At 38.8% G+C, this 25,768-nt stretch overlaps 1 protein-coding gene across 11 annotated transcripts in view; it reads left to right on the top strand.

Annotated features, from left to right (window-relative positions):
- Nucleotides 1-25,768, top strand: part of LOC109929848 (proton-coupled amino acid transporter 4) — a 224,773-nt gene that overhangs the window by 124,493 nt on the left and 74,512 nt on the right. For 7 of the 11 annotated variants that reach the window (XR_007262237.1, XM_048597744.1, XM_048597739.1 and 4 more), the window contains one exon: nucleotides 5,197-5,366. Coding sequence is in view for 7 of the 11 variants with exons in the window: in XM_048597744.1 (XP_048453701.1) it covers nucleotides 5,197-5,366 (170 nt within the window). In the remaining 4 variants the exon portion in view is untranslated. Of the gene's footprint in view, nucleotides 1-5,196; nucleotides 5,367-16,751; nucleotides 16,820-18,862; nucleotides 19,487-25,768 lie in introns of those variants that run through there. The other 4 variants (XR_007262239.1, XR_007262238.1, XR_007262240.1 and 1 more) reach the window with 2 other exon arrangements.

The raw sequence follows: 25,768 nt of genomic DNA, 5'->3' as shown, positions 1-25,768 counted from the left end.
CCACTACTCTCCATGGTCGAGAATTTCAAGGATTAATGAAATACCTCTTCATGTGCAGTTTAAATGTGAGACTCTTTAATTTTAAATTATGACCTTGAGTTCTGTTCCCCACACAAGGAAACATTATACCTGAATCTTATGTTGTAATAAGATCACTTCTCGTGCTTCTAAATGCAAAAGTATATTGGCTAAATTTGCTCAACCCTTGCTGAGAAGAAAACACGTCAGCAATGGAATCCATCTAGTGAACCTTCTTTGAGCTGCTCCCAAATTGCAGATATATCTCTCCTTAAGGAGGGTATCTAAAATTGGTAACAATTCTCTAGGTGTGGAGTAATACTTCCATACTTGCTTATTCTGTAACACAGAAGCAATACTTCACTGCCTTTATACTAACCTTAATTATGTGCTGTACCCACATGCTAACATTTTGTGCTTTGTGTACAGGGACACCCAAGTTCATCTCCAGTCTGTCTCCATTTAAACTACATTCTGCTGTTTTAGACTTCCCGCCACATAGATAAGTAGAGTGTAATGTGGGGAAATGTGAATTGGTCCATTGGCAGGAAAAACCCAAAAAGTGGTGAGAGATTGGTATGATGCAAATGGATCTGAGCATCCTAGTGCATAATTTGCAAAAACTTAGTATGCAGGTACAGCAATTAATTAGGAAAGCTGATAGAATGCTAGTGCAAGGATAATGGTAGACAATAGTGGGGTTATGCTACAGGTAACATGGCATTGTGAAGCCACATACGGAGTACTAAGTACAGTATTGGTCCCATTATTTCATGAAGGATATAAATTCTTTGGAAGCCGTCCATATGAGGTTTACTTGACTAATATCTGAAATGAGTGAGCTGCTTTCTGAGGAAAGGTTGGACAGAGTAGACTTGTACCTGCTGGAGTTTAGAAGAGTAAGAAATGACTAGATTGAAACGTGTAAAATTCTGAGGGGTCTTGATGGAGTGAATTTCAAAGAGATGGGTTTTTTTTTGTGGGACAATCTAGGTATTATTGTTTCTGAATAAGAGATTCCATGTAAGATAGCTGATAATGTTTTGCTCATTGATCATTGAGTTTTTTTCAAAAGGAAGTGGAAAAAGATTCTTTAAATGGTGAAAACTTATTAGGGCTAGATCAGACAGTTGAGTAATTAGATCAATCATGATCTTACTGAATGACAATAGGCTTGAAAGGTCACTTGGCCTACTCTTCCGAGTTCTGGTGATAAATTGTTCCCACATTATATTCTACCCGCCAGTTTGTTGCTTTTGCATTCCTCGCATCCACTATTTGATTAAAATTTGCCTTAGTTATATAATTCTTTAGACTTAGTTATATTATTTGCCAAATACTAACATGGCTCAGGTGAAGGCCGTCTTTATGGTACAGTTCCCTCTTTCTCCAGTACTACTGCTATTACCATATGAATTGAACTCCTTTTCTGTTGCAACCATGTATAAGCCATGTATTCAACTCTAAGCTCATTTACTATATGCCAATTTGCTAGCTTCTCAGCTGGTTGTCTTGAGATCGTTAGCTTTGTGGTTTTGCTTTTTAATTTAATCTCAACTGGCTCATACTGCCTTGGCAGAACCTTATTTTTAGTTCTGCCTTTGTCATTGATATCTATGGAGAACTTGGTATCTGGATCCGCCTTTCATGTTCATTTGCAGTAGAGGAGATGCCCTTAACCCTAGTGCTGGACAAGCACCAAAGACTTTGGGACTCTCTTGGTTCTATGCAACTGCTTATTTGTCTCACCATACTCTTTTCTGGTGCAATTGCATTACTTTATCTCCCCCACCTTAAATGGTTCTCCGCACCATGGTATCACAGTCATTTTGCTTAACCCCTCTACAATCCCTGCTCTTATTCACGAGTTGCAAGAATCTTTAACCTGTTGGACAATTGCAAGGGATGAACATACTCCATTTCTACCGTCTGGATCCCTGCAGCTACCACACTTGTAGGTACACCCTCCTGTCCATATACATGGAACAATTCTATGGCTTTGACAGCCTCCTGAATCAATGTGTCTAGGTAACTTTCTTATATATTGCAGTGTCTGAAACTTAAATTTCAACATATCAACTCTGAGCTGAGATTTCTTGAGCTGAAGGCACAGTGCAGATATGGTTGCATCGGTTTTCAGCAACTGCCTACATGCTACAGCTGTAATATATAACTGGGGAAGCTAGGGAAGTGATTGCTAGGCCCCTTGTTGAGATATTTGTATCATTGATAGCCACAGGTGAGGTGCCGGAAGTCTGGAGGTTGGCTAATATGGTGCCACTATTTGGGAAAGGTGGTAAGGAAAAGCCAGGGAACTGTAGACCAGTGAGTCTGACAGTGGTGGGCAAGTTGTGGGAGGGAGTCCTGAGGGACAGGATTTCCATATATTTGGAAAGGCAAGGACTGATTAGGGATAGTCAACATGGCTTTGTGTGTGGGAAGTCTGGTCTCACTAACTTGATTGAGTTTTTGAAGAGGTAATAGAGGATTGATGAGGGCAGTGTGGTGGATGTAATGTATGTGGACTTTAGTAAGGTGTTTGACAAAGTTCCTCATGGTAGACTGATTAGCAACGTTAGATCACCTGGAATACAGGGAGAACTAGCCGTTTGGATACAATGGCACTAATTTAAAACTCAAATATTGCATTAAATTTATATCTAGACTAGTTAAATTACTTGACATAACTACAGACAGCGTCTGAATGATATTTCTAAACTTAAAATCTAATTAATTAAATTGTACAAAACAAAGACAAGAGCAGTTATAGATTCCCAGAGCTTTATAGCATGGAAACAGACCCTTTGGTCCGACTCATCCATGCCAACCAGATATCCTAAATAAATCTAGACCCATTTGCCAGCATTTGACCCATATTCCTCTTAACCATTCTCATGCATATACCTATCCAGATGCCTTTTGAATATTGTAATTGTACCAGCCTCCACCACTTCCTCTGGCAGCTCATTCCATACACGCAACATCAAAGATAGAAGTCAGACAGTGGTGCTGGACGATTGTTTTTCAGACTGGAGGCTTGTGACCAGGAGTGTGCCGCAAGGATTGGTGCTGGGTCCACTGCTTTTCATCATTTATACAAATGATTTGGATGTGAACATAGGAGGTATAGTTAGTAAGTTTGCAGAAGACACCAAAATTGGAGATGTGGACAGTGAAGAGTGTTACCTCAGAACAACGGAATCTTGATCAGATGGGGCAATGGGTCAAGGAGTGGTGATGGAGTTTAATTTTGATAAACGTGAGGTGCTGCATTTTGGAAATGCAAATCAAGGCAGGACTTGTACACGTAATGGTAAAGTCCTGGGGAGTGTTGCTGAACAAAGAGACCTTGGAGTGCAGGTTCACAGTTCCTTGAAAGTGGAGTCATAGGTAGACAGGATAGTGAAGAAGGCATTTTGGTACACTTGCCTTTATTGGTCAGTGCATTGAGCACAGGAGTTGGAAGGTCATGTTGTGGCTCTGCAGGACATTATTTCGACCACTTTTGGAATATTGCGTGCAGTTCTGGTCCCCCTGCTATAGGAAGGATGTTGTGAAACTTGAAAGGATTCAGAAAAGATTTGCAAGGGTTGGAAAGTTTGAGCTATAGGGAGAGGCTGAATAGGCTGGGGCTATTTTCCCTGGAGCATTAGTGGGGTGACATTATAGAGGTTTATAAAATCATGAGGGACACGGATATGGTGAATAGACAAGGTCTTTTGCTTGGGGTGGGGAGTCCAAAACTAGAGGGCATAGGTTTAAGGTGAGAGGGGAAAGATTTAAAAGGACCTAAGGGGCAACTTTTTCATGCAGAGGATGTTGCGTATATGGAATGAGCTGCCAGAGGAAGTGGTGGAGGCTGGCACAATTACAATATTTAAAAGGCATCTGGATGGGTATATGCATGGGAGTGGTTAAGAGGAATATGGGTCAAATGCTGGCAAATGGGTCTAGATTTATTTAGGATATCTGGTTGGCATGGATGAGTCGGACCAAAGGGTCTGTTTCCATGCTATAAAGCTCTGGGAATCTATAACTGCTCTTGTCTTTGTTTTGTACAATTTAATTAATTAGATTTTAAGTTTAGAAATATCATTCAGACGCTGTCTGTAGTTATGTCAAGTAATTTAACTAGTCTAGATATAAATTTAATGCAATATTTGAGTTTTAAATTAGTGCCATTGTTTTAAATGGATGCAAGTTTTATAAAGTAGCAAACAATCACCTATCTGCTCACTTAGTTAAAGCCTTGGATGCTGAACAGATTGAGACCTACTTGTACCATATTTCCTAGTTAGCGTTCATACCTTGTTGCAGTCTGGTGAGATGGTGGTGAAGGAGCCTGGGACATTTGTTGTAAGTAATAATTTAGTGTGTATGACAATGTTAATCTATTTCTTGACTAGTCCCTGAGACAAATATTTCCCAATTTTGGCACAAATCTCCTGATATTAATAGGAGAACTTTGCAGGATCACTTAGGCAGGTTTTGACTTTGTTGTTTTCAGTGCCTAGATTAATGTAGGATGGCCTGTTTGGTTTATTCTTTGAGCGTCTTGCTCATCTGTATCAGGGAGCAGTTAAGAGTCATTCATTGCTGTGGGTCTGTAGTTCAATGTGAGTCACACCAAGTAAGGATGGCAAATATTCCTATGCCAGAAGAGTTTGTACAACAATCTAGATGTTTCTTGGTCATCATTATTGACCCTAGCTTTTCATTACAGTTTTGTTATTTACTTTTAAATTTAGCTGTCCTGGTGGTGGTCAAATTCGTGTCTTCTGAGCAGTAATCTAAGCCACTAAATTGTGCCTTAAGCAACATTGCCATACTGTATACAGTACTGAAGGTGGAAAAAGTGGAGAAGATGATAAAATATTAGTCCCTTTGTATGTAAATTGTGTTTAAAGAAAAGTATAAAAAGTAATTTTGTTTTAAAAAGACAAACAAATGAGCTTTGAGATTAATTAATCGATCTTGGGATTGGGAGGAAAGATGTGATTAACTAGAAATCTGATTATCTTAAAACTGTTTTTTTGTTTTATTTTTTACATAATTGGATTTCACATTGTAAAATTGTTACAGATTCTTACAAATTTGCACTAACAAAACAGCATAATGTTACATTCTAATATTACAAACCATTGTGAACTTATTCCATCTCATGACTCCTTTTCCTAGGCTATACCAGCTGGTGAAAATCCTTTACTCCTTTGGGATCTTGGTAACTTATACAGTCCAGTACTATGTTCCAGCAGAGATCATTCTTCCAACTGTTTCTGCGCAAGTACCTCCAAGATGGAAGCTACTTTGTGATCTTGTGGTCCGAACTCTTCTTGTTTGTCTAACCTGTGAGTAGATTCAAAGAAATTCCATGATTTTCAAAATATACACTGTGAGTTTGCAAGAGTCTGAAACATTGAAAGAATGTTGTCTCCAAAGATTGAATTTTGTAGTTTTATTTTAAGGTTAGGAATACAAATTTATTTAGAACATTAGAAGAATTTCTTTTTTACAGGTGGACTGAAAATTATTTTGTTACAGTAGATGTTGTTGTCATGCCACTGTCTGTTAGCACTTCTCAATATGTTTGTTTCTGTGTAATTTTTGAGTACTCTAAATTCTAAGATTATGCATCACTGTTGGGGAGCTGAATTTATAATTCGTAGAATCCTGACGGTTGTCTGTGCTTCTTAGGTTCATGGCTCTTCATTAGCAGCATGGGAGCATAAATTAGTTAAGAATGTTATGTCAATTGGACTGCAAAGTTATCATCTCGATTAAAATGATAAACTGTATTGAAACAAGAGAATTGGCCACTAATTCAAAGAGGGGAAAAAAGGCAAAAATAATTTTCATTGCATGATTGCATAAAGAATAGGATTAACTGAATATTGCAAGTTATTCTTTAAAAATGAAAAGCAAGAAGCTGTACTATGTGGAGTTCATACAATGATAAATAAGTTGGAACTTGCATGAATTTGAATATAGATAAGTGAGGTATAAGGAGGCTTCTTGGAAAGTAAGTGTCAAAATGGGACAGTGGAGCAATGAGATCTTGGAAAAACCCAATCCACAGAAGTGCCATATTTTTATGCCATAATTTGTGAAAAGGAGGCAGATGTCAGCAAGTGTTGTATTTACCATCTTATTTTTCTTCACCTTTTGTCTGTTTTGCTCACAATGGTTGTCATGAGGTTTGTTAATGTGCAGTGACATTTTATATTGAAATAATAATAACTGATGTACGTATTAACTAATGCAGCCTGCTATCACATTATTTGAGGTGAAGGCTGTTTCTAAGTGGAGGACTTGGTCAATTGTAGATTCCTTTCTGTTTCACTGGTGGCCCTTGATAAGAATAGTGACAAAACTTGCTATTCCTCAGTTGTCACATTTATGAGCAGAATGTTTTAATACAAAGAATGCAAGTTTATAAAGAGATTTCCTGCACTTCTGCAAAGTGGATTTAATATCTGCTAATACTTACATTGGAAAGTTGGATGATTTTGTCTGCATTCTATTCCTTTTCAATTGCGCTACTTTACCTACATTTTCACGCATTGCACTTCGGAATTAATCTGAAAATAACAGAGCATAAAATAAATTCCTATATTGCACACAATTAGATTCAATACACTTAGATTCTGGAGATTTAAGTATTGATGGTAGTGTGAGAACTGTACAGTATCTGCTCATGTGGTAAGTTTTGTTTTATAGTTATGTCTCCTAGATCATATATTATTTTCCCAACTTGTTTGTAAATTAGCCAGCTTAGTTTTCCACCAGATCACAATTGTGCAACCCTAGATATTTAGGAGGGAGTTTAACTACTGATTAGAAAGATCCTAAGCTTCACTTATGGGAAATGCTTTTGATGATGAACCTGAGCGAATGTTGAGTGTAGGTTTGAAAATTACCTCGGGCATAATCTTGAATTGCTACCATGAAACAGCGCATGTTATATATCACATACTGATGGATTCCGAAGTTGATTTCAGATAAACCCTTTTCAGAACAGCAATGAGTTTTCCTACTGCCATTATCTGAGGCTTCTGAGTTTAATTTTCCTAAAAGATATGCAACCAGTTTGATTAATTTTATTTGATATCAGTACAAATATTTCCAAATTCACATTCATACTGACCTATACACAACAAAGTAATCCGTTAATTTAAGTAAACACTGATGAGCAAATGGAAGTGGGCCTTTGCAGTTCATCAACTTTTAAAAATTCTGATTTTTCAACAAGACTTTTGTTACTTATATAAATGTAACCAGTACATTTAGTACAAAAGGATTATTTATGTAGTATTCAGCAGTTAATTGTCTTGAATTATCTGGCTTTCATTTATTTACTATCAGTTGAGTATGAGTGCTGCTTAACAACACACAGGATTATACTTAAGTTAGTTTCAGTGCCTGTAGGAAACAATAACTAACTCCTTTCACACAGAATCATGTCCTGTGTGTCTTTTGCATTGCTGCATAGAAATATGGCTGGCTTCAGTATTTGCATGCTTGAACAAGAAGCTTTGCAAAACTCTAATATTATTGCTGCACTACATGGATGAACTACATTACTACTTTGATATGATTGTATGTGTGTAGTTCTCAATATGCTGTACATGTATACAAGCGTAGGAATCAAAGATGGGAGTATGGCTTTGTCCTTTGCCTAACATTGTGAGAATGAGAAAGTTTAAACCTGATTCAGGTGATGAAGTTCTAAGATTGTTTGTTTATTATTCTGTTGGATTTGATGAATGTCACAAAGTCACATTACTGTGCTGTGTCAGTTTTTTAATAAGATAATAAATTGTTGGATTTATGTATCATTCATACAGAATTATTAACCTGAAGATGTATTTATTCTGTATTTCAAAGAAAAAAAACTGACAACAAAATAGATTAGAGTTTATCATGGTTCTGCATCAGTCATGGTTCACATGATTAGAATTCCTACTCCTGAGTCACAAAGCTGAGAGTTCACGACTCACTTCAGAGACTTGAACACAAAAATCTAACTTTACATTCCACTGCAGTACTGAGAAACTCTGCAGATGAGATCCTGTGTAAGACCCTATTCCCCCTCGAGTGTATGTAAAACATCTCATGACATTGCACTGAAATTGAAAGAAGGTAATTCTAGTATCCTGGTCTAAATTTTAAAAAAAGTAGTTTGTGATATGAGCATCATTGTCAAGGACAGCATTTATTGCCTATCTTTAATTGCCATCATGGTGGTAGTGGGTCACTTTCTTGAACCGCAATCGTTGTAGATATTGCAAAGAAAGCTTCAGATTTATAATCTAGTGACAGTGCAGGAATGGTGATGTAGCTCCAAGCCATGATGATGTGTATCTTGGAGAAGAACTTGTGGGTGGAATAGGAATATCTGAGCCTTCTGCTGCCATTGGGGTCAAGGGTTTGAGAGGTGCTTTTGAAGGAAACATGGTGAATTGCTGCTTCTTCACAATCAAGTGCAGAATAAACAGATTATCTATGCATTGCTACATTGCTGCTCATAAGATTATCCTGAACTAGTCATCTTATTCCAATTTTTATGAGAGGATGGCATGGTGGCTTATTGGTTAGCACTGCTGCGTCATCACACCAGAGACCTGGGTTCAATTCTACCCTCGGGCAACTGTCTGTGCAAACTCCACATATTCTCCCTGTGTCTGCGTGGGATTCCTCTGGGTGCTCCAGTATCTTCCCACAGTGCAAAGATGTGCAGGTTAGGGGACCAGCCATGCTAAATTGCCCATGATGTCCAGGAACGTTTAGGCTAGCTAGATTAGCCATCCAGCCATGGGAAATGCAGGGTTACAGGGTTAGGGTAGAGAAGTGGAAGGAGTGGACTTGAAGGGCCGAATGGCCTGCTTCCACACTGTAGGGATTCTATGATTCTCTGAGAGCTTAACCTTGCACTTAAACTATAATGCCTTTCATGGCACACCTAACCTCTCAAGTTATATTTTCAACCATTTCACAACTGCAAGCAAATCTGGCACCTGTTGCTGCAATTAAAGTTGTACTAAAAAGTTGAGTGACATTATCATTTTGTGTTACAATATCTGATTGCAATCTCAGTCTCCTGCTGGCACTTTAAAAAATTGGCGAAAACCCTAGATAAATGGTGGAAACACTTTTATGTACACAGTTTCTCTGATTTTTGTCAATTTGCTGTCAATGTTGTGATGGGAAATCTGGAAAATACTTGAAGTTTAATTAATTAGTCTTTTGAATGGGATTTTAACTAGTTTAAACAATTGAATATAGACGGAGCTCAAAATCAGCTCCACTGTGTTTAGAACATTCTAGGTGGAATTTGTTCCATTTCTTGATCCTATTAGTTGATTCCTTGAGGAGATTAAACATCATTGATGTTTTATTTATGCTTTCTAAAATGTGTAAATTAAATCTCATTTACTTAATTAATGAAACCATTTTGATTTTGGTATTCCTCAGCCAGAAATGATTCATATTAGTTCAATGAGTTTAATACTCAATCATTTGGACCTAAGACAATAAATGGTAGGATTTGTACTTTGCTTTATCCATTGTCTGTAGAGGTATTTAGCTGTTCAAATTTCTTGACAGCTTCATTTTAAAATTTGGGAGAATGTAGTTTTTTCAGTGCTCTGTAATTCAATTGAAGTTGACATTATAGAAGTCAGTGCAGGAATATACGCCATCTTTCGTACCTTTTGTTCCACTGATAATTGTAGTATTTGGCTCTTGAGTTTATGTACCACCAATTCAGAATCTGTTTCATTTATTAACTTGAGTTGGAACAGATTTCAAGCCTAGTTTTGGCTGAATTTATTATACCTCCCGGATATCTCTACCTGTCTTGTTGGTGGTCATACTCTTCTGTCCCTGACCAGTGACCAAATTCGAGGTAATTGCTTGAAGCAGTTGACTGCCTCCTGAAACAGTGTCCAAGTAACTTTCCCTCTCCTTGATGTGTCACTGTGTTCGAAACTCAGACTTCAGTTCATCAACTCTAAGCCAGAGTTCCTTGAGCAACTAATGCTTGCGACAGATGTGGTCACTATGAGCCACAATAGGGTCCATCAGCTTCCACATACATCACGTGGCCCAGCATCTCTATTTTAATTACTTTGTTATTAATTAGATTTTAAAAAATTTTGTACTCTTTTTTTCATAGTGGTAAGTCACTGCTTTTAGCAACTGTTCAAGGAAAGATTAACTGGTTTTCTTCAGGTTTAAATTGGCTTATTGTAGATAGTGGAGAGAGACAGCTCTTGAGCTTGATCACTTCCCTGTTTTTTGTTACCAGCCCCAAGCTGCTCAGTTACCTGAGAAAAACTCAAATGATTGTTGGCAGGCAGAAAGCCTTTGTTATCGATAACTGATCACTAGTCCACAAATCAACGAATTCTTTTTGTCAATCAAAGTAATTTTTTGGAGTTTTTGAATGGTACTTTTTTTTTATTTTGACAGTTTTATGAGCACCTCAAAGTTGTTTTGGGGTAACAAGTTTTGTACATTGGCAAAAATGTTGATTGGACATGGGGGGGGATATGAGGGCTAGCATGGCCTGGGTTAACACTTGAGGTATGGTGGGGTGAGAAGAATGAGTGCAAATGTACCGAACACTTATGTACAGAACATGGTCAATTTCCTAGTGAATGGATGGAGGCCTTCTAACCAGTCTAGGGTTTCCTCTCATGCAGCAAACCAGGCTCCAGTTTTTCCCCACCTATGACGAAGATAGAATAGGTGGGCATTGCTAGACGAGAGGTGGGATCATACAGTCAGAAAATGGCTTAATTCATGATTATTCAAGGATAAAAATCCAGGCCAAAGAGTCTGCAAAGGGATATAGATAGGTTAATTGTTTAATTGAATTGGCTTTATTGAATTAGGTGTGCTGTACATTAGTACAGTGAAAAGTTTACAAATTGCCACTTATGGTGCCATCTTAGGTACAAAAGTACCTAGGCACAGATCCTTGAGTACAAATTTTTAGGGGGAAAAAAAAAAGAAAAATGAAGAATTAATAAGTCCAGTATTGCACACCTTCAAAAGTACAAAATCATAGTGATAAGTTAGAAAAATAAAGAAATAAAATAAGACAATAATATTAATATAATAAAGAAAAAAAGAAATTTAAAAAAAATAGGATTCCCAGGCTGTCACCGAAGCCGCCAAAAAGGACTCGGGCCAGACCAGACCAACCATGCCACCATGAAGAAGCTGCAGAAACCTCAAGGAAACCCGGCCCACTGGAATCCCAGACTCGTACCCAGCTCACTTTCAGATGCCACCAAAGCAGCCTATTTGAAGGACCCACCAGGATGCAGCCACAAGGAACTGCCGGATCCACACTGCATTCTCCACTGCAGCAGCCTCACAGAACCTCCTTCCTCACCCGAAGCCACCAAAAGAAGAGAAGATGAACGTGACGTTGAGTCGGCTGTAAGACTGTCTCGACAATACCGAAGCTGCTGGGAAAGTGAATTTGCCTCCAACGTTGCTGCCAAGAGTCTGCGCTGCTGGGCCCACGTGAGTCAATGCTGCTGTGCCTACTATATGCCACGACCCAGCTCTTCACCAAGAGGTAAGTAAACTAAAATAAAAGAGAAAAAAAAATGAGGAGAGGAAAAAAATAAAGGAAATGTGGATAGAGCAGATGAGCACTGGGCTCAGGAGCCCTGCTCCATCACCATTTTACTGGAAGATAGGCAAAAATTTGGCAGTTGAACTATAGTGTGTGCAAATGTGAGGTTATCCATATTGGCACTTTGGCAACAGAAAAGTTGAATGTTACTTAGGTAGAGTGGGACTGCAGAATACTGTAGTACAGAAGGAATTGGTTGGCCTTGTACATGAATCGTGAAACATTAGCATACAGGTTGTGCATGCAATGAGGAAAGTAAATAGATTGTTGGCCTTTGTTATAATGGGATGGAGTATGCAAGTTGGAAAATTTTGCTGCAACTGTACAGGGAATTAGTGTCTAAAACGAGGGGGCATGCATTTAAAGTGAGAAGGGGAAAGTCCAGAGGAGATGTGAGGGGTAGGTTTTTTACACAGTGGTAGGAGTCTGGAATGTGCAGCCAGATGTGGTGGTGGAGGCAGATATGATAGGAGCATTTAAGGGACTTCTAGATAAGCATATGAATATACAAGGAATGGAGGGATATGGACCAAGGGCAGGCAGAAGGGATTAGTTTAATTTGGTGTCATGTTCAGCACAACATTGTGCCTTATGAGGAAAGGTTAAGCTTATCTTCATTGAAGTTCAAAGAATGAGAGGTGATCTAATTGGAACATGTAATGTTCTGAGGGGCCTTGAAGGTAGATGCTGAGAAGACATTTCCTTTTGTGGGGCATTCTAAAGCTGGGGGCACAGATTTAAAGTAATTATTTTTCTACTTAAATAGAAATAGGGAAGAATTACCTACAAGAGTCTTATATTCTTAGAATTTTTGGAATTCCCTACTCCAGAGAGCAATGGAGACTCAATCATGAAATATATTCAAGTCTGAGTAAGACTGATTGATTTTTAAATTACAAGGCAGTCAAGGGTTATAGGGGAGGGCAGGAGAGTGAAGTTATATCAGTAATCAAATAAGCCATGACTATACACTGTGAAGATGGAGAGAGGAGAATAATTTCTGAAAGGATAGCTGTCAATTTTGATGCAAGCTATATTAACAATGTATCTCTAATTTTCCTAAAACTATTCACCTATTTTAAACAGCAGTTTTTTTGAGGTCAGCAGAGTGCACAATCTAAGAAAGAGCATAGAAACACTGAGAAGCTAATAAGATTATCAGTAATAGTTATGCTAGCTTAGGATAGACCAGCGATTTTTAACACCTTGGTATCATAGAACATAAGATGAAAATAGGATATTTGGCCCCTTACCACCCCCTCTACCCTCGTCTCCATATGTCTCTATTTTGTTGCTTTTGTGTCTGCTCCTTGACATCTCTGGCCTTTTCGACCCCTCCATTCTCTCACTTCTCTCATTCCTCATATCATATACCCTTCCTCCACTTCTTGCTTCTCTCAATTTTCTCCAGTGCACACTTCCTTCTGCTAGAATAGTAGAAATATACAGTATGAAAAGAGATCATTCAGCCCAGTAACTAACAAGTAGACATCTCGCTTGCCAGCTCTGAGCCTGTAGCTTTAGGATTCACAGCATTTAAACTGCATATTCAAGTACTTTAAAATGTTAATTGGGGTTTTGTCTCTACCACCCTGTCAGGTAGTGTATTCCAGATTCTCTCAACTCTCTGAATGAAAATATATTCCTTTGAATACCCTCAAACCTCTCAATTCTTAAATCTATGCACCTGGTTATGAGCTCTTTCACCAAATATTCCTATCCACTTTACCTCAAGACTTCATTAATTTTTACACTTTAATCAGGTTTCTCCTCTACACCCTTCCTTTATTTCAAAGAGAACACCCCTAGACTATCCAATCCTAACATTTTCCAGTCAACCTCCTTGTAAATTTTCTCTGTCATCTCTGGTGTAATCACTTTTATCCCATAGTGCGCGGACCAGACCTGCATGCTGCATTCCAGATCTTGACCAACCAGTGTTTTTAAACATTTCAGCAGTACTTCTCTGTTCTTGTATTCCATGCCTCGACTCAAATTGAAATATCCCATTGGCCTTTTTGATTGCATCATGTACCAGTTCATCCACCTTTAGGAATATCTGGATATGCACTCCAATGCCCTATGTTTTTATACACCGCTCAGTATCCTTTAATTAGTTGTGTTTTTCCCTTGTTAGCCTTTCCCGACTGCATTAGCTCACGCTTTTTCAGGTTGAACATCATTTGCCATTGTTTTGACCAACTTGACAACCTATTATTTTCCTGGAGTCGAAAACATTCTTCTTTATCGATCACATGGCCAATTATATATCATATAAAAGGATTTTAATCACTGTATTAATATCCAAACTAGTAAAATTTATACTACAAAAAGCAGGGCAGTAGCCCGGAGCTTTACAGAACCTCACTGGAAATGGGATTACAGTCATAAGCATACTCCTTGACACTTTACTCCCTGTCTTTGAGCTAATTTTGAATCTAACTTGCTACTTGTCTGTAGCTACTCTAAATCTAATTGACTGATAGTAATACCACCAGAGTTCCCCAACTGGTATCCCTCCATCTGCCCAGCTTCATTCTATGACAATAAGCCCAGAATCACCCTCTCTCTTGTTGGATTTGCTGCATATGTATTGACTAGAAAAAGGATTCTCCTGAATGTATGCTAAGAATTTTGCTCTCTCTCTCTATCTTTCACACTACTTATATCAAAATTATTATTAACTTATTGAAATTTCCACTATAACTGCCCTATTGCTTTTTCACTGATGAGGGATTTGCATAGATTTGCTCTTTGTCATCCTCCGAACGTTTGGGGATCTATCGTCACTCCTAGTAGTGCTATTTTGTGAGTTATTTGTTTTTCAGTTAGACACATGTAACCTTTATTTGATCTTTCAACTGTTTTAACCTTCCTCACAGCTATAATTGTTTCTTTAGTCATTGCGCACCTCATCTATTTTTAATCATTGATTCATACAGTACAGAAGAGGCCCTCCAATTCTTCCCGTCTGCGCTGACAAAACTACTCAAAATCAACACTAGTCCCACTTTCTAGCACTTGGCCCATAGCCTTGAATGTTATGATATTTTAAGTGCTCATCTAACTAGTTTTTAAAGATTGTGAGGTTTCCTGCCTCAACTACAGTCCCAGCCGGTGCATTCTAGATTCCCACCACTCTCTAGGTGAAAAAGAATTTCCTCCTATCCCTCTCAGTCTCCTGCCTTTCGCCTTAAAATTATACCCCTTTTTTGTTAGTAATGTGTCACCACCTCTTTTATTTCCCTGAGAGTACTGAAATTAAGGAGGTTTACTTGCCTTTCCTGGTCAGTCTTGAGACGTCACAGTCATAGCTATAGTTATGCTCCCGTTTGGCAGTCTGTGCTCTTTGCATATCTGTCTTATTCCCTGGACTACTTACATTGAAGTATGCTCCATCTAGAACTTTAAAACTCCCTTGTTTATTTTCAAGCCTTTGTTTCTCAGTTTTCCAAGCACACTTAGTGATTTTCTGCCTATTCCAATTTCCTTCTCTCATTTCTGAGTCTGCCGTGAGTTTCTCATCTCCCTGAACTCTGTACCAGCCAGTTAATACTCTTCATGTCACATTTGACCTCAAGATTAGCTTTCAACCACACTTACTTGTTGTCACAAAGACCACTTTTCTCCACCTGACCATGCCCATGTCTCAATTTATTTGATGCTGAAATGCTCATCCATGCCTTTGATACCTCTTGGATTGATTATTCCAATGCACTTCTGGCTGACCTTTTGCATTCTGCCATTCGTAAACTTGAGATCATCCAAAATGCTGTAGTTTGATTCTTTTCAATGCAAGACTGTGTTACATTTACATGATTCTTTTCTACTATACCATATGTTTCTAAACAAAATTAACCCAAGGACTACTTGTAATGACACATCTTAACACAATTCACAGTTGTCCAGAGCTACCCAGTGGAGCTGTTTCCTTCCAACAACGGTGTTCTGGCAAATATATCTATTTGTTTCTTTAAACATTTTGAATAAGTGCTGAGAGGGTGGTTCCATTTTGAGCTGTGCTTCCCTTCTTTATATTAGTGCAATTGAACTTTTTCAGCACTGTCGGGCTTTCTTTTGGCCCTCTAATGCCAGAGCTCATCCTTTATTGGGCACTATCTTCTGGCCATTAATTGTCCAATCCTACAAAAATCTTGTTCGTTGACTATTTTTGTCGTAGCAATGGGTTGGGACCCAGAATTGATCCCAATTGGAGTCTTGACCTTAAAACTGAAATTCAGCCCAAAGTCTGCATAACAGCCTAAACACTGGTCATTTGCAAAAGTTTTTTTTAAATCAGAGTGACTGAATCATATATATTTACCTTTTCCTGCACTGAATACTTCAGCTAAATGCTGTTACTGCATGTCTGTCTTTGCTAACAATAGACAATGTCTTTTGAATGCTGTAATGCACCTTCACATTAAGACTTACAGTCTCCAACATAAAAATGTATTTAAAAAAGAAGTTTTGAAAGGTTTATCTCATGACAGCTACATGTCTGGAAGGCTATAACCCAAAATTAAAGTGTGATGGTTTGAAATGTCATTTGTTAGATTAAAGCATTGTAACTTCCTCCTATGAAATAGTTATTTCTATATCCAATCAGATAGTTGCTTATGAAATCAGATTTTCACAAGAGCTTTTGATCTTTCTTTGATTACATTTAAGCTTGACTGGTTATAAAACTTTGTAAAATAAAGTATTCAAGTTACTTTTAGGCATGCCACCAGTGAGATGCAGTTTTATTACAGATCTCTTAGTCCATTTTATTCTACAAATATGCATTTATTATTATCAGTTCCTATTTCTGCTCATTTTTTAATACATAGTACATGTGAGCAAGCACATGACACAATGCAAATTTCATTGATGGTTTCTAACAGCCTGGATTCCTTTACTTGCTTTGAACAGGTGCTTTAATCAAATAGTGATTATTAATGTACTGAGTTGAAACTTGGCCTTAAATTTTTAAAGCAGAATTTAAAAATAGAAAGGTAAAAAGCATGAGTGGATATTGTAATAAAAATGGCAGCTCCAAAATGCATTACCATACAGTTCCTATTCCATTTCATTGCAACAGAGACCCTACCAGAGACAAAGGAACCCTGAGGAAAATGAAAGACCTCCATCTCCCATGGCAGTAAAAAGGTAGCATTTCAACAAGCCTCTGAGACAGATGTTATTGAAATAACTCCACAAAGGCCAGTATCCCGTCAGCAAGTAATCCTTTATTTACATGTGCATATTACATGATAGGTCTGAGCAAGCTCAGTCAGTAACTTCTAGAGTGAGCAGAACACCTGACACTCCTGTTTATATCTGTCAGCCTGGATCAGGTTAATAGCCCCAATCAGGGAACTCTTATTCTATGAGATCCACCTAGCTACCTCGTTCTAATCACTAGTTATTGCCAAATCTAATCACTTGGGTCATTGGACAATGGCTAAGTTAACTTTGCAGATGTGAGTTAATAAAGCTAACTTTTAAAATGCACAAACAATAGCCTTATTTTGATGCCCCCTCACCTCCATCCCTGACAGTACAGAGACAAATCATGTGACCAATTCAACTTTTTTGTGTTTTTTTTTGAAGCATGTTTGAAAAATATCAGGAGGAAGGGACCATGTTGGTTCTTCCTCTCACTCTCCATCAGAAAGACAGTGTCCCATCTGCTAAATTTGACGTATCTCCATTATCGCAGCAGCCATTGAACTTTTATGAAAGACTTTAATTTCACAGCAGTTTCTCTAGACAAGATAAGGTAACATCTACAACTTTAAACTATCCTACCCTCAGCGCTGAGAGCTAGACCTTGGATTCAACTATAGCCAGACACTGGTTTCTATTTTGCTTGTTAACTTTAGGAATGCTTTGGGGCATATGTGTACATTGAGGTTTATCCTAATTCAGTCTTAATATTGTTTCTGTAAGTATTTTCTATCATTGTACGTGAATATTTTCTTTGTCAGATGACAGTATAAGGTACTAGCAGTGTGATTTTTTTTTTAGCATCACCGTCAGATCAATATTTGCATGCAAACAATTTTTGTCTTATTGTGCAAATGGATTGGGATTTAGCTATTTCAGTGAAAATACTTCAGTTCTATAAATAAAGATTCCTTTTTTCAGTGTTTCATGGGATATGGATGTCGCTGGCAAAGCAAACATTTGTTGCCAACCATAATTTCCACGAATGACGTGCGAGATCATTTCAGCTGACAGTTAAAAGTCAACCAAGTTGTTGTGGTATGGGTTGGGATGGTAGATATTCTACTCTGAAGGACATTGGAGAACCAGATGGGTCTTTATGACATTTGATAATAGCTTCATGAGCTTCCATTTCTGTGGTTCAGAGGTAACTTACTACATCCAGCTTGCTCCTGACAGACAAGGCTGAGGCCTTCAGAAGTTAGCACTGAATTTGAATTGAAGGAAATGGAGGACTTTCTATAATCTTCAGCCATTACTACAGGTTCTGACAGTCTACTTACCATGCAATGTCCCAAAAATCAGTAGTAAGTGGTGTGTCTTCCTGGGTTGGGTTTATTTGCTCAATTTCCTTGTTGTCTTTAATATTGTGGACCTGTAAGAAAAGGGTAATCCAAGTTGGAACTGGGAGACATGAGCAGGAAGTGAAAGAGACATAAAGATCTGGTTAATGCTGCATTCAAAAATCTTGCTGTAAGATTATTTATTCACTCTCTTACTATTCTGCCCAAATATGCACAAGATTGTGAAGTGAAATATAACCTATAATCTATATCTGTTAAGCAACTACTAGTTCATGTTTATTTTTAAAAATATCAAATCAGTTTGGCATAGGAATGCATATTTTCTGTAATTTTTTTTAGACTGGGTGATTAAATGACCTGCTTTCTCCTTTTCTGCATGTGACTGCCAAGGCCTACCAAAATTCTGACTTCTCTGTTTATAGATAATTTCTGTGTATGTTGTGTATTCTAAACATGCTAGTATCATATCCACCAAGGGAATTTTCAGTGTGTTCAGCACACTGGGAATTTGTTATAGTTTATTATTGTTCATTTTGCCCCTTTTTTTAGTTTTCAATATTCCAATTTCTTTTTTATAAAAGCAGCAAAACTTTAGTTTTAAAACTAGATCAAAGACTGGGTTTATAGCATTACTCTTGAATGAATGATGAATGATTTATTTGTTGTCACTTTTTTACAGAGAATAATATATTAAAATACTGAGAAGCTTCAACAGTCACCACAATCATGTGTCACTTTGAATAGTTTAGGCATAAAAAAGATTTTTAAAAAATAACCGAAAGTGAATAATTTAGGCATAAAGAGGATAAAAGATATAACTTCAAGAGAGCCCTGAGCTGGCTCACCAACAACACCTACGCCACCAGCCCTCCTCCACCACCTCGCCGACAAAGCTGGGTCCCATGCTGAACCCACACTCGCTCCGCAACCAAGAGAACCCGGCTCTGTTACCATCTTGATGGCGCCAGGAGACCCAGCTCTGAGCGCTCAACACTGCCACTATTGCAGCCGCTGCCTTGCTAATGCCAGGAGTCCCTGCTCTGGGCATACTGCAACCAAGAATCCCTGCCAGACCAAGCTCCCGCCACTATCTCACCGAGAGTCCTGCTCCAACTGCCCTCGTCTGAGATGCCACTTTGCTGGTGCTGCTATCTTGAAAAGCCCGCTGCCACTGCTGTAAATGATTGCTGGAGGACTTTGCTGTCGCTGACACTGCAGCTGCAGACACCAGGAGGATGACCCTGCTGCCACTGCCACCACCTCCAGTCGCTGTGACGAACCTTATTTGCCGGTAACTGTTGCTGTAAGTTATTCGGTTATTAGATAAAATACAAAAACAAGGATTATAAGTAGATACGGATAAAAGACACTTGTAAAGATGCAAATCAGTTAATTATCGTTGCAGGCCTGGCTTGCTTGAAGATTTGAGAGAAGAAATGAGAGGGATTCAAAGATTTCGGAGGTTGTGGCACTTGCACATTGCCTGAATTATTTCAGCAAAGCCGTGATTGGTTCCTGAAGGAACTCTTTCTTTTAAGTTGAGATCTGTCTTCGATGAGGATATTGACTTCCAAGTGATTTAAAAAATTTAGATGGAGGTTCACATCTTTATACCATATTATAATATCAAAATTCAGTTGGCTGCTACAGTGAATCATTGTCCTAAAAAGCAAAGTCAGTTCTTCTGCAATTCTTTTGAATGGGGTTTATTTCAATCTCCAGCTTGTTATTTCAAAAGCCTTGAATTCTCACATATTTAAAATCTGGAGTGCTGCCCAAAGGGGTAATTGAATTTAAATGGTTCCTTTTGTGATTGCTATTGAGGTAACATTTCAATCTGTCTATGTTTGGGTGGCAGTGAATGAACAGAGGTAATGATATTACTACTGGCAGTTGTGTTTATATAATGTATTCATTAATCTATTCTTCTTCTGAAGTGATATCAGACTCAAAACATTGACTTTGACTTTGTTTTGCTCTCCACAGGTGCTGATGGACTTGCTGAGTTTCTCCAGCATTTTCTGTTTTTTATTCTACATATGTTGATTGCATTTATTAGATACTCGTGTGAGTTTCATCAAGAGTTTTATGCCAGTAAATTAGTTATAATAGTGCATTACTGTGCCTGGGATCCTGTCACAATGTAACATGAAGAACTTCTGGATATGTTTCAAATTTTATTGAAATGAAAAACTTTGTTGTAGTTAGTATTCACAATGTCAAGGTGGTAGCCTGGCTTCTGTAGTAACATTGTCACCTGAGTCAGAAAGTTCAAGTACCAGCCCAGAGTCTGTAATGTAGGTTTCACAAAGGCCCGAAGGCCTGTCTTTTGCATTAGACACTAAAATGAGGTTCACTGTTCCTTTTACAGGCAGCAGTTATTTGAAGATAAGTAAATGCGCTCTCCATTTGGGGCAAATTTATCCCTCAACCAACATCACTAAAACATTATTTGGCCAAATATATCTCATTGCTGTTTGCAGAATCTTTTGCATGCAAATTAACTTTTTAATTAACTTAGGTGACTGTGAATCACTTTGAAATTTCCCAGGTTATGAATGGCACTACATAAAGTCATGAATGTCTCATTCTATCATTCTTTCAGGAAGTATCACTAGTGATACACATTTAAATTGATTAAAGTGGTGCATAAACATCTTCAGTGTCATTTGTGTATATTTCTCGAACTGTAGCCTGGGGTGTAATGTGAGAATTTACCTTCACTATATCTAGCCTTAATAATTGGGCATCTTTCTGGATAGGAGAGCTGACTGGCATATTGTGGAGGGGCATAGGTCAGCAATGTAACAACCTTTTGATCAGCTGAAGCCATAGACAATTTCCCTACCACAACTTGTACCTCTGCTGCTTGATCTGTTCCAGCAGGACCTCTAATGTTATGAAAATTAACAGTAAAATATTACTGAAGGAGACCTTGCCATTCTGTTGTTTTTCCTCCTCTTTAACTATCCCATCCCCTTGACCTGTTAAATCTGCCGCAGTCCGTTAAATCTAGCAGCATAAAGTTTTCTGCCATCCTTGGATCGCGCAAGGACTTTATTAGTGCAGTGCCAATGACCATTACTAAATTAGCTGGCTCTGAAAAAGGGGATAAGGTAAATGGTTTCCACACTGGCTGAACAGAATTCTTTTCATTCTTTACTGTTCATTCCCAAACCATGGCCATTCTTTCACCAATGCAACAGTAGTTGAATAGAAGATTGTGTCCTCTGGTTTTCTGTGAGGTGACTGACTTGTGCAGTAGTTGTGCTTTTTGAAAAGTCATAGGGTTTTTCATGTAGCTACACTATGACATACCTGCATCTGTGACGCAGTACCTGGAACTGCAGTTTTCACAAGTCTGCGAAAGTCAGAGGAAATTAGATGGTTTCTATGAGCTAAGTGCTCAACTGTATTTATAACATTATAATTTAATAAAGGGAACTTTTTTTATTCCTTCATGGGATGAGGATGACGTTGGCTAAGCCAGCACTTATTGCCTATCCCTATTTGTGCAAAGGGCAGTTGAAGAGCCATCTGCATGGCTGTAGGTCAGGAGCCACATGAAGGCCAGACCAGGTCAGGTGGGCAGTTTCTTTTGGTGAAGGATATTAGTGAACCCGATGGGTTTTTCCAACAATTGATGATGGATTCATGAAGACTCTCAATTTCAGCTTTTTACGGAATTCTGATTCTACCATCTGCCATAGCGGGATTCAAATGTAGGTCACCAGTTCTTTACCTTGGGTCTCTGAATTAATAGTCCAGCAATGATATCACCAGGCCATCACCTCACCTATACTATTAGTATATAAAATATCTGTACACTTTTTTTCTGCCCTTTTTAAGGCTTTCAGTTGAGTGGAGTATTTAATGATGTTGTGTTCCTTTTGTATAATGTCAGCTTAGCTTTTGATTGTAGTGATTGAGAGGACACATTTTTTGAAAATGTAATTAAATTCTGAATCTAAATTTGCAATATGTGGATTGTATTATTTGTTTCTAATTTATATTTTGTTTTCCAAAGCTCAGTGGATTATAGGAATGTAGCACCTCCAAAATGAAATGGTTCAGTTAGGTTAACAAATGATACTTCACAGTATGCTGTCAAGGGCCTTAAGTGTTAGCTACTTTTCACAGTCAGTGCATGACTTCACAAGCTATAGTTACGCTTCAGATTTCAATTATATCAGTTTTAACATGTCATACCCAGGCTTTAACTATTATATAATTTAAAAGACTTACAGGCTCTAAATTGCAAGCATCTGCAACAGTTAGCTTACCTTGAAATTATTCATGCTTAAAACTTTGAAGAATTTGTTGCATCAACAAATTTGCAATGGTGAATGATTTTTTTTTTCTCTCTTGCATAGTCAGCTCAAACTTGAAAGCTGTTCATTTTTTGAGCCTGTGGTCATTAATATGTTAAGCAGCTCAAAGACATTTTCCTTTAATAAAGAACTTGAGTTCAATTCCCGTATAATTTGAAATCACTTCTAAAATGTTTTGAAGAAGTCAAATTCAATGCTGCAACTGCTATTTCTTCTTAATCATGGATAAGTGCATACTTTGAGAAGACCTTTCTTCTGGAGAAGAAACATGTGCTAGCCCTTACAGATACCTGGCCACAAGCTAGCTATAATTGGGAGGTAAAATTCCAGGCTACAGAATCTTAGAAAAAATAGCAAGGTTGGCAAAGGAAGAAGAACAATCTTGTCAGAAAGACAATGAAAATAGTAGAAAGAATGCATTTCGGTAAAGGTGATCAGACATTTTTAATGTATGGATTTGTCCCTGCTTTATCAGTTTTGTGCCTCCTTTGTTACAAGGAGGCTGTGGCAGACTAGACATGAAGTGACATCTATCCCTTCATGTATTACCTTTAATATCCAGGTGTAACTGCGGAGTTTGCCTTCAAATTCCATGCTGCCATCATTGGCCAGACAGTTGGATGCTCAAACAATGTTATCAATGTGTGGAGCATTCAGGAGGAACTGAGTGGACATCTAGCTCCGTTGGCTGGATGGCTGATTTGTAATGCAGAGTGACTGTAAGAACATGGGCTGTGGTTACCATGAAGGACCCTCTTTCTCAACCTCTCCCTTCGCTTGAGGCATAGTACCCCTCGGGAATAAGCCTCCACCAGTCATCTCTCATTAATAATCAAAGCCTATCATATAGGAAGACAATAATGACTTTAATTTTCCCTTTTACTTGAGGAGGGATGCACTTGCATTGAAGGCAGTTCATAAGAGGTTCATTCCAGAGATGATGAATGTGCCTGATGAAGAGAGCTTGAACAGTTGAGGCCTATACTCTCCAGAGTTTAGAAGAATGAGAGAAGATCTAATTGAGGTATATAAAATGTTAAAGGGATTGATAAAGAAGATGTAGAGTTGATGTTTCTCCTTTTCGGGAATCTAGACTGAGAGATCATATTTTAAGGATAAAGAATAGCAGATTTAAAACAGATGAGGAGGAATTATTTTTCTCAAAGGGTCATGAATCTGTGGAATTCACTACTGCAGAGTGAGGTGGTTGCTGGGATACTGATACATTTTAATAGGAGAGATAAACAGACTTTTAAGTAGTAATTGATTGAAAGGTTATGGAGCGTGGGCAGGAAAGTAGAGTTGAGGCTTAGATGAGATCAGCTATGAGCATATTGAAAAATGGAGCAAACTTGAGAGGCTGAATTTTCCTGTTCCTAGTTCTTATGATTTTTATGTAGGAATCCTACCACAGCAGAAGATGAAATTTGTCATAAAAACTAATCTGCTTCTCTAATATCGTTTGAGGAAGACATATGCTGTCCTGAAGCAACACTTCACCTGCATTTCCAAGAATCTAGTCTACTGCATTCGCTGCTGACAATGTGGTCTCCTCTACACTGGGGAAATGAAGCGTAGACTTGGCGACCGCTTCGCAGAACATCTACGTTCTGCTCGCAAAAAAGACCCTGAACTATCTGTTGCCTGCCACTTCAATGCACCACCTTGCTCCCTGGCCAACATCTCTGTCTCCAGCTTGCTACAGTGTTCCAGTGAAGCCCGACATAAGCTGGAGGAACAACACCTCATTTTCCGCTTGGGGACCCTACAGCCCTCCGGACTCCATATTGAGTTCAATAATTTTAGGGCCTAAACTCTCCCATGTCCCAGCACCCCACCCCACACACCAGGCCTCGCTACCACACAGCCTGCCACTACACACCCCCTGTTGTTAGTCACTAACAGTCCCCATTAACAACCATTCACCCTCCCAGCCTGATTGTTAGCAACTCCTTTGTCTGTCCAACTGTCTTCCTCTCTCTTTTTGGGCTCTATCCTGTCATTTACTCCCTACCCCACCACCTCCCTATTTTCTGCATATAAACTGATGTTTTTCCAGCCACCATCAGTTCTGAGGAAGAGTCACCAGACCCAAAACGTTAACTGTTTTCTCCTCCACAGATGCTGCCAGACCTGCTGAGCTTTTCCAGCAACTTTGTTTTTGTTCCTGATTTACAGCAAACGCAGTTCTTTTGGTTTTTATATGCTGTCCTTACCTGGGCTAGCCTATATGTGACTCCAGATTCACAGCAATGGGGTTGAGTCTTACCCAAGTCTTCCTAAGTCTGAAGTGGCCCGGTAAGCCACTCAGAGTGGAATTAAATCAGGCCACCTGCTACCAACGCAGGCACCAGAAATGATGAGAGCAAGCTTAGCCCTGTCCACACTGCAAAATCTTCCTCACTAACAACTGGTAGCTAGTGTCAAAATTAGGAGAACTGAATCTAAAAAGTCTGATCAAGCAATAGCCTAACATAGTAATACTCACTAAATTGTACCCTAGAGATCATATCCCAGATAACACTAACACCATCTCCGAGTATGTCCTCTTCCACTAGCAAGGCAGATCCAGCAGAGGAGGTAACATAGTGATGTACAATCAGTACGAAATTACACTGGGGTCCCCAAAATTGACTTTGGACCGTATGAAGTCTTGTGGCAACAGATCAGACATTGACTAACCTGAACCCTATTGATTAGTTTCCAATGAGAGTCGGAGTCTAGGGGTGATTTCAGGAAACCTTTATTGCGGCTTTGTTTTCAGTAGAGCTTCATTTCTCCAGAGCAATAAGGCACACCAAAAAGTTTCAGAATGTCTTAGCTTATACAGTTTAAACTTAGAGTGCACACGCCCCTCCTCCCCACCCCTCCCTGCTTACTGTTGGTCAGCAGCGCTGAGTTATCCCATCGTAATTGGATCTCTGGTACAGCATCTTGTACAGTTCAAGCTTGCCTCAGTAAGTTACTTGCTGTCTCCATATCGGGCAACCACCTAGAAACCGATATTCATTTCAAGCCCACCGACTCCCACAGCTACCTAGAATACTCCTCCTCCCACCCACCTTCCTGCAAAAATGCTATCCCCTATTCCCAATTCCTTCGCCTCTGCCGCATCTGCTCCCAGGATGAGGCATTCCACTCCCGTACATCTCAGTTGTCCTCGTTTTTCAAGGACCGTAACTTCCCCCCCCTCAGTGGTCGAGAACGCCCTCAACCATGTCTCCCGCACCTCATCCCTCACACCCCGTCCACGC

This window comes from Rhincodon typus, chromosome 6 (assembly GCF_021869965.1).
Source record: "Rhincodon typus isolate 14 chromosome 6, sRhiTyp1.1, whole genome shotgun sequence".
In the NCBI taxonomy this organism is placed as follows: domain Eukaryota; kingdom Metazoa; phylum Chordata; class Chondrichthyes; order Orectolobiformes; family Rhincodontidae; genus Rhincodon; species Rhincodon typus.
This window is presented reverse-complemented; position numbering and strand designations above follow the sequence as displayed.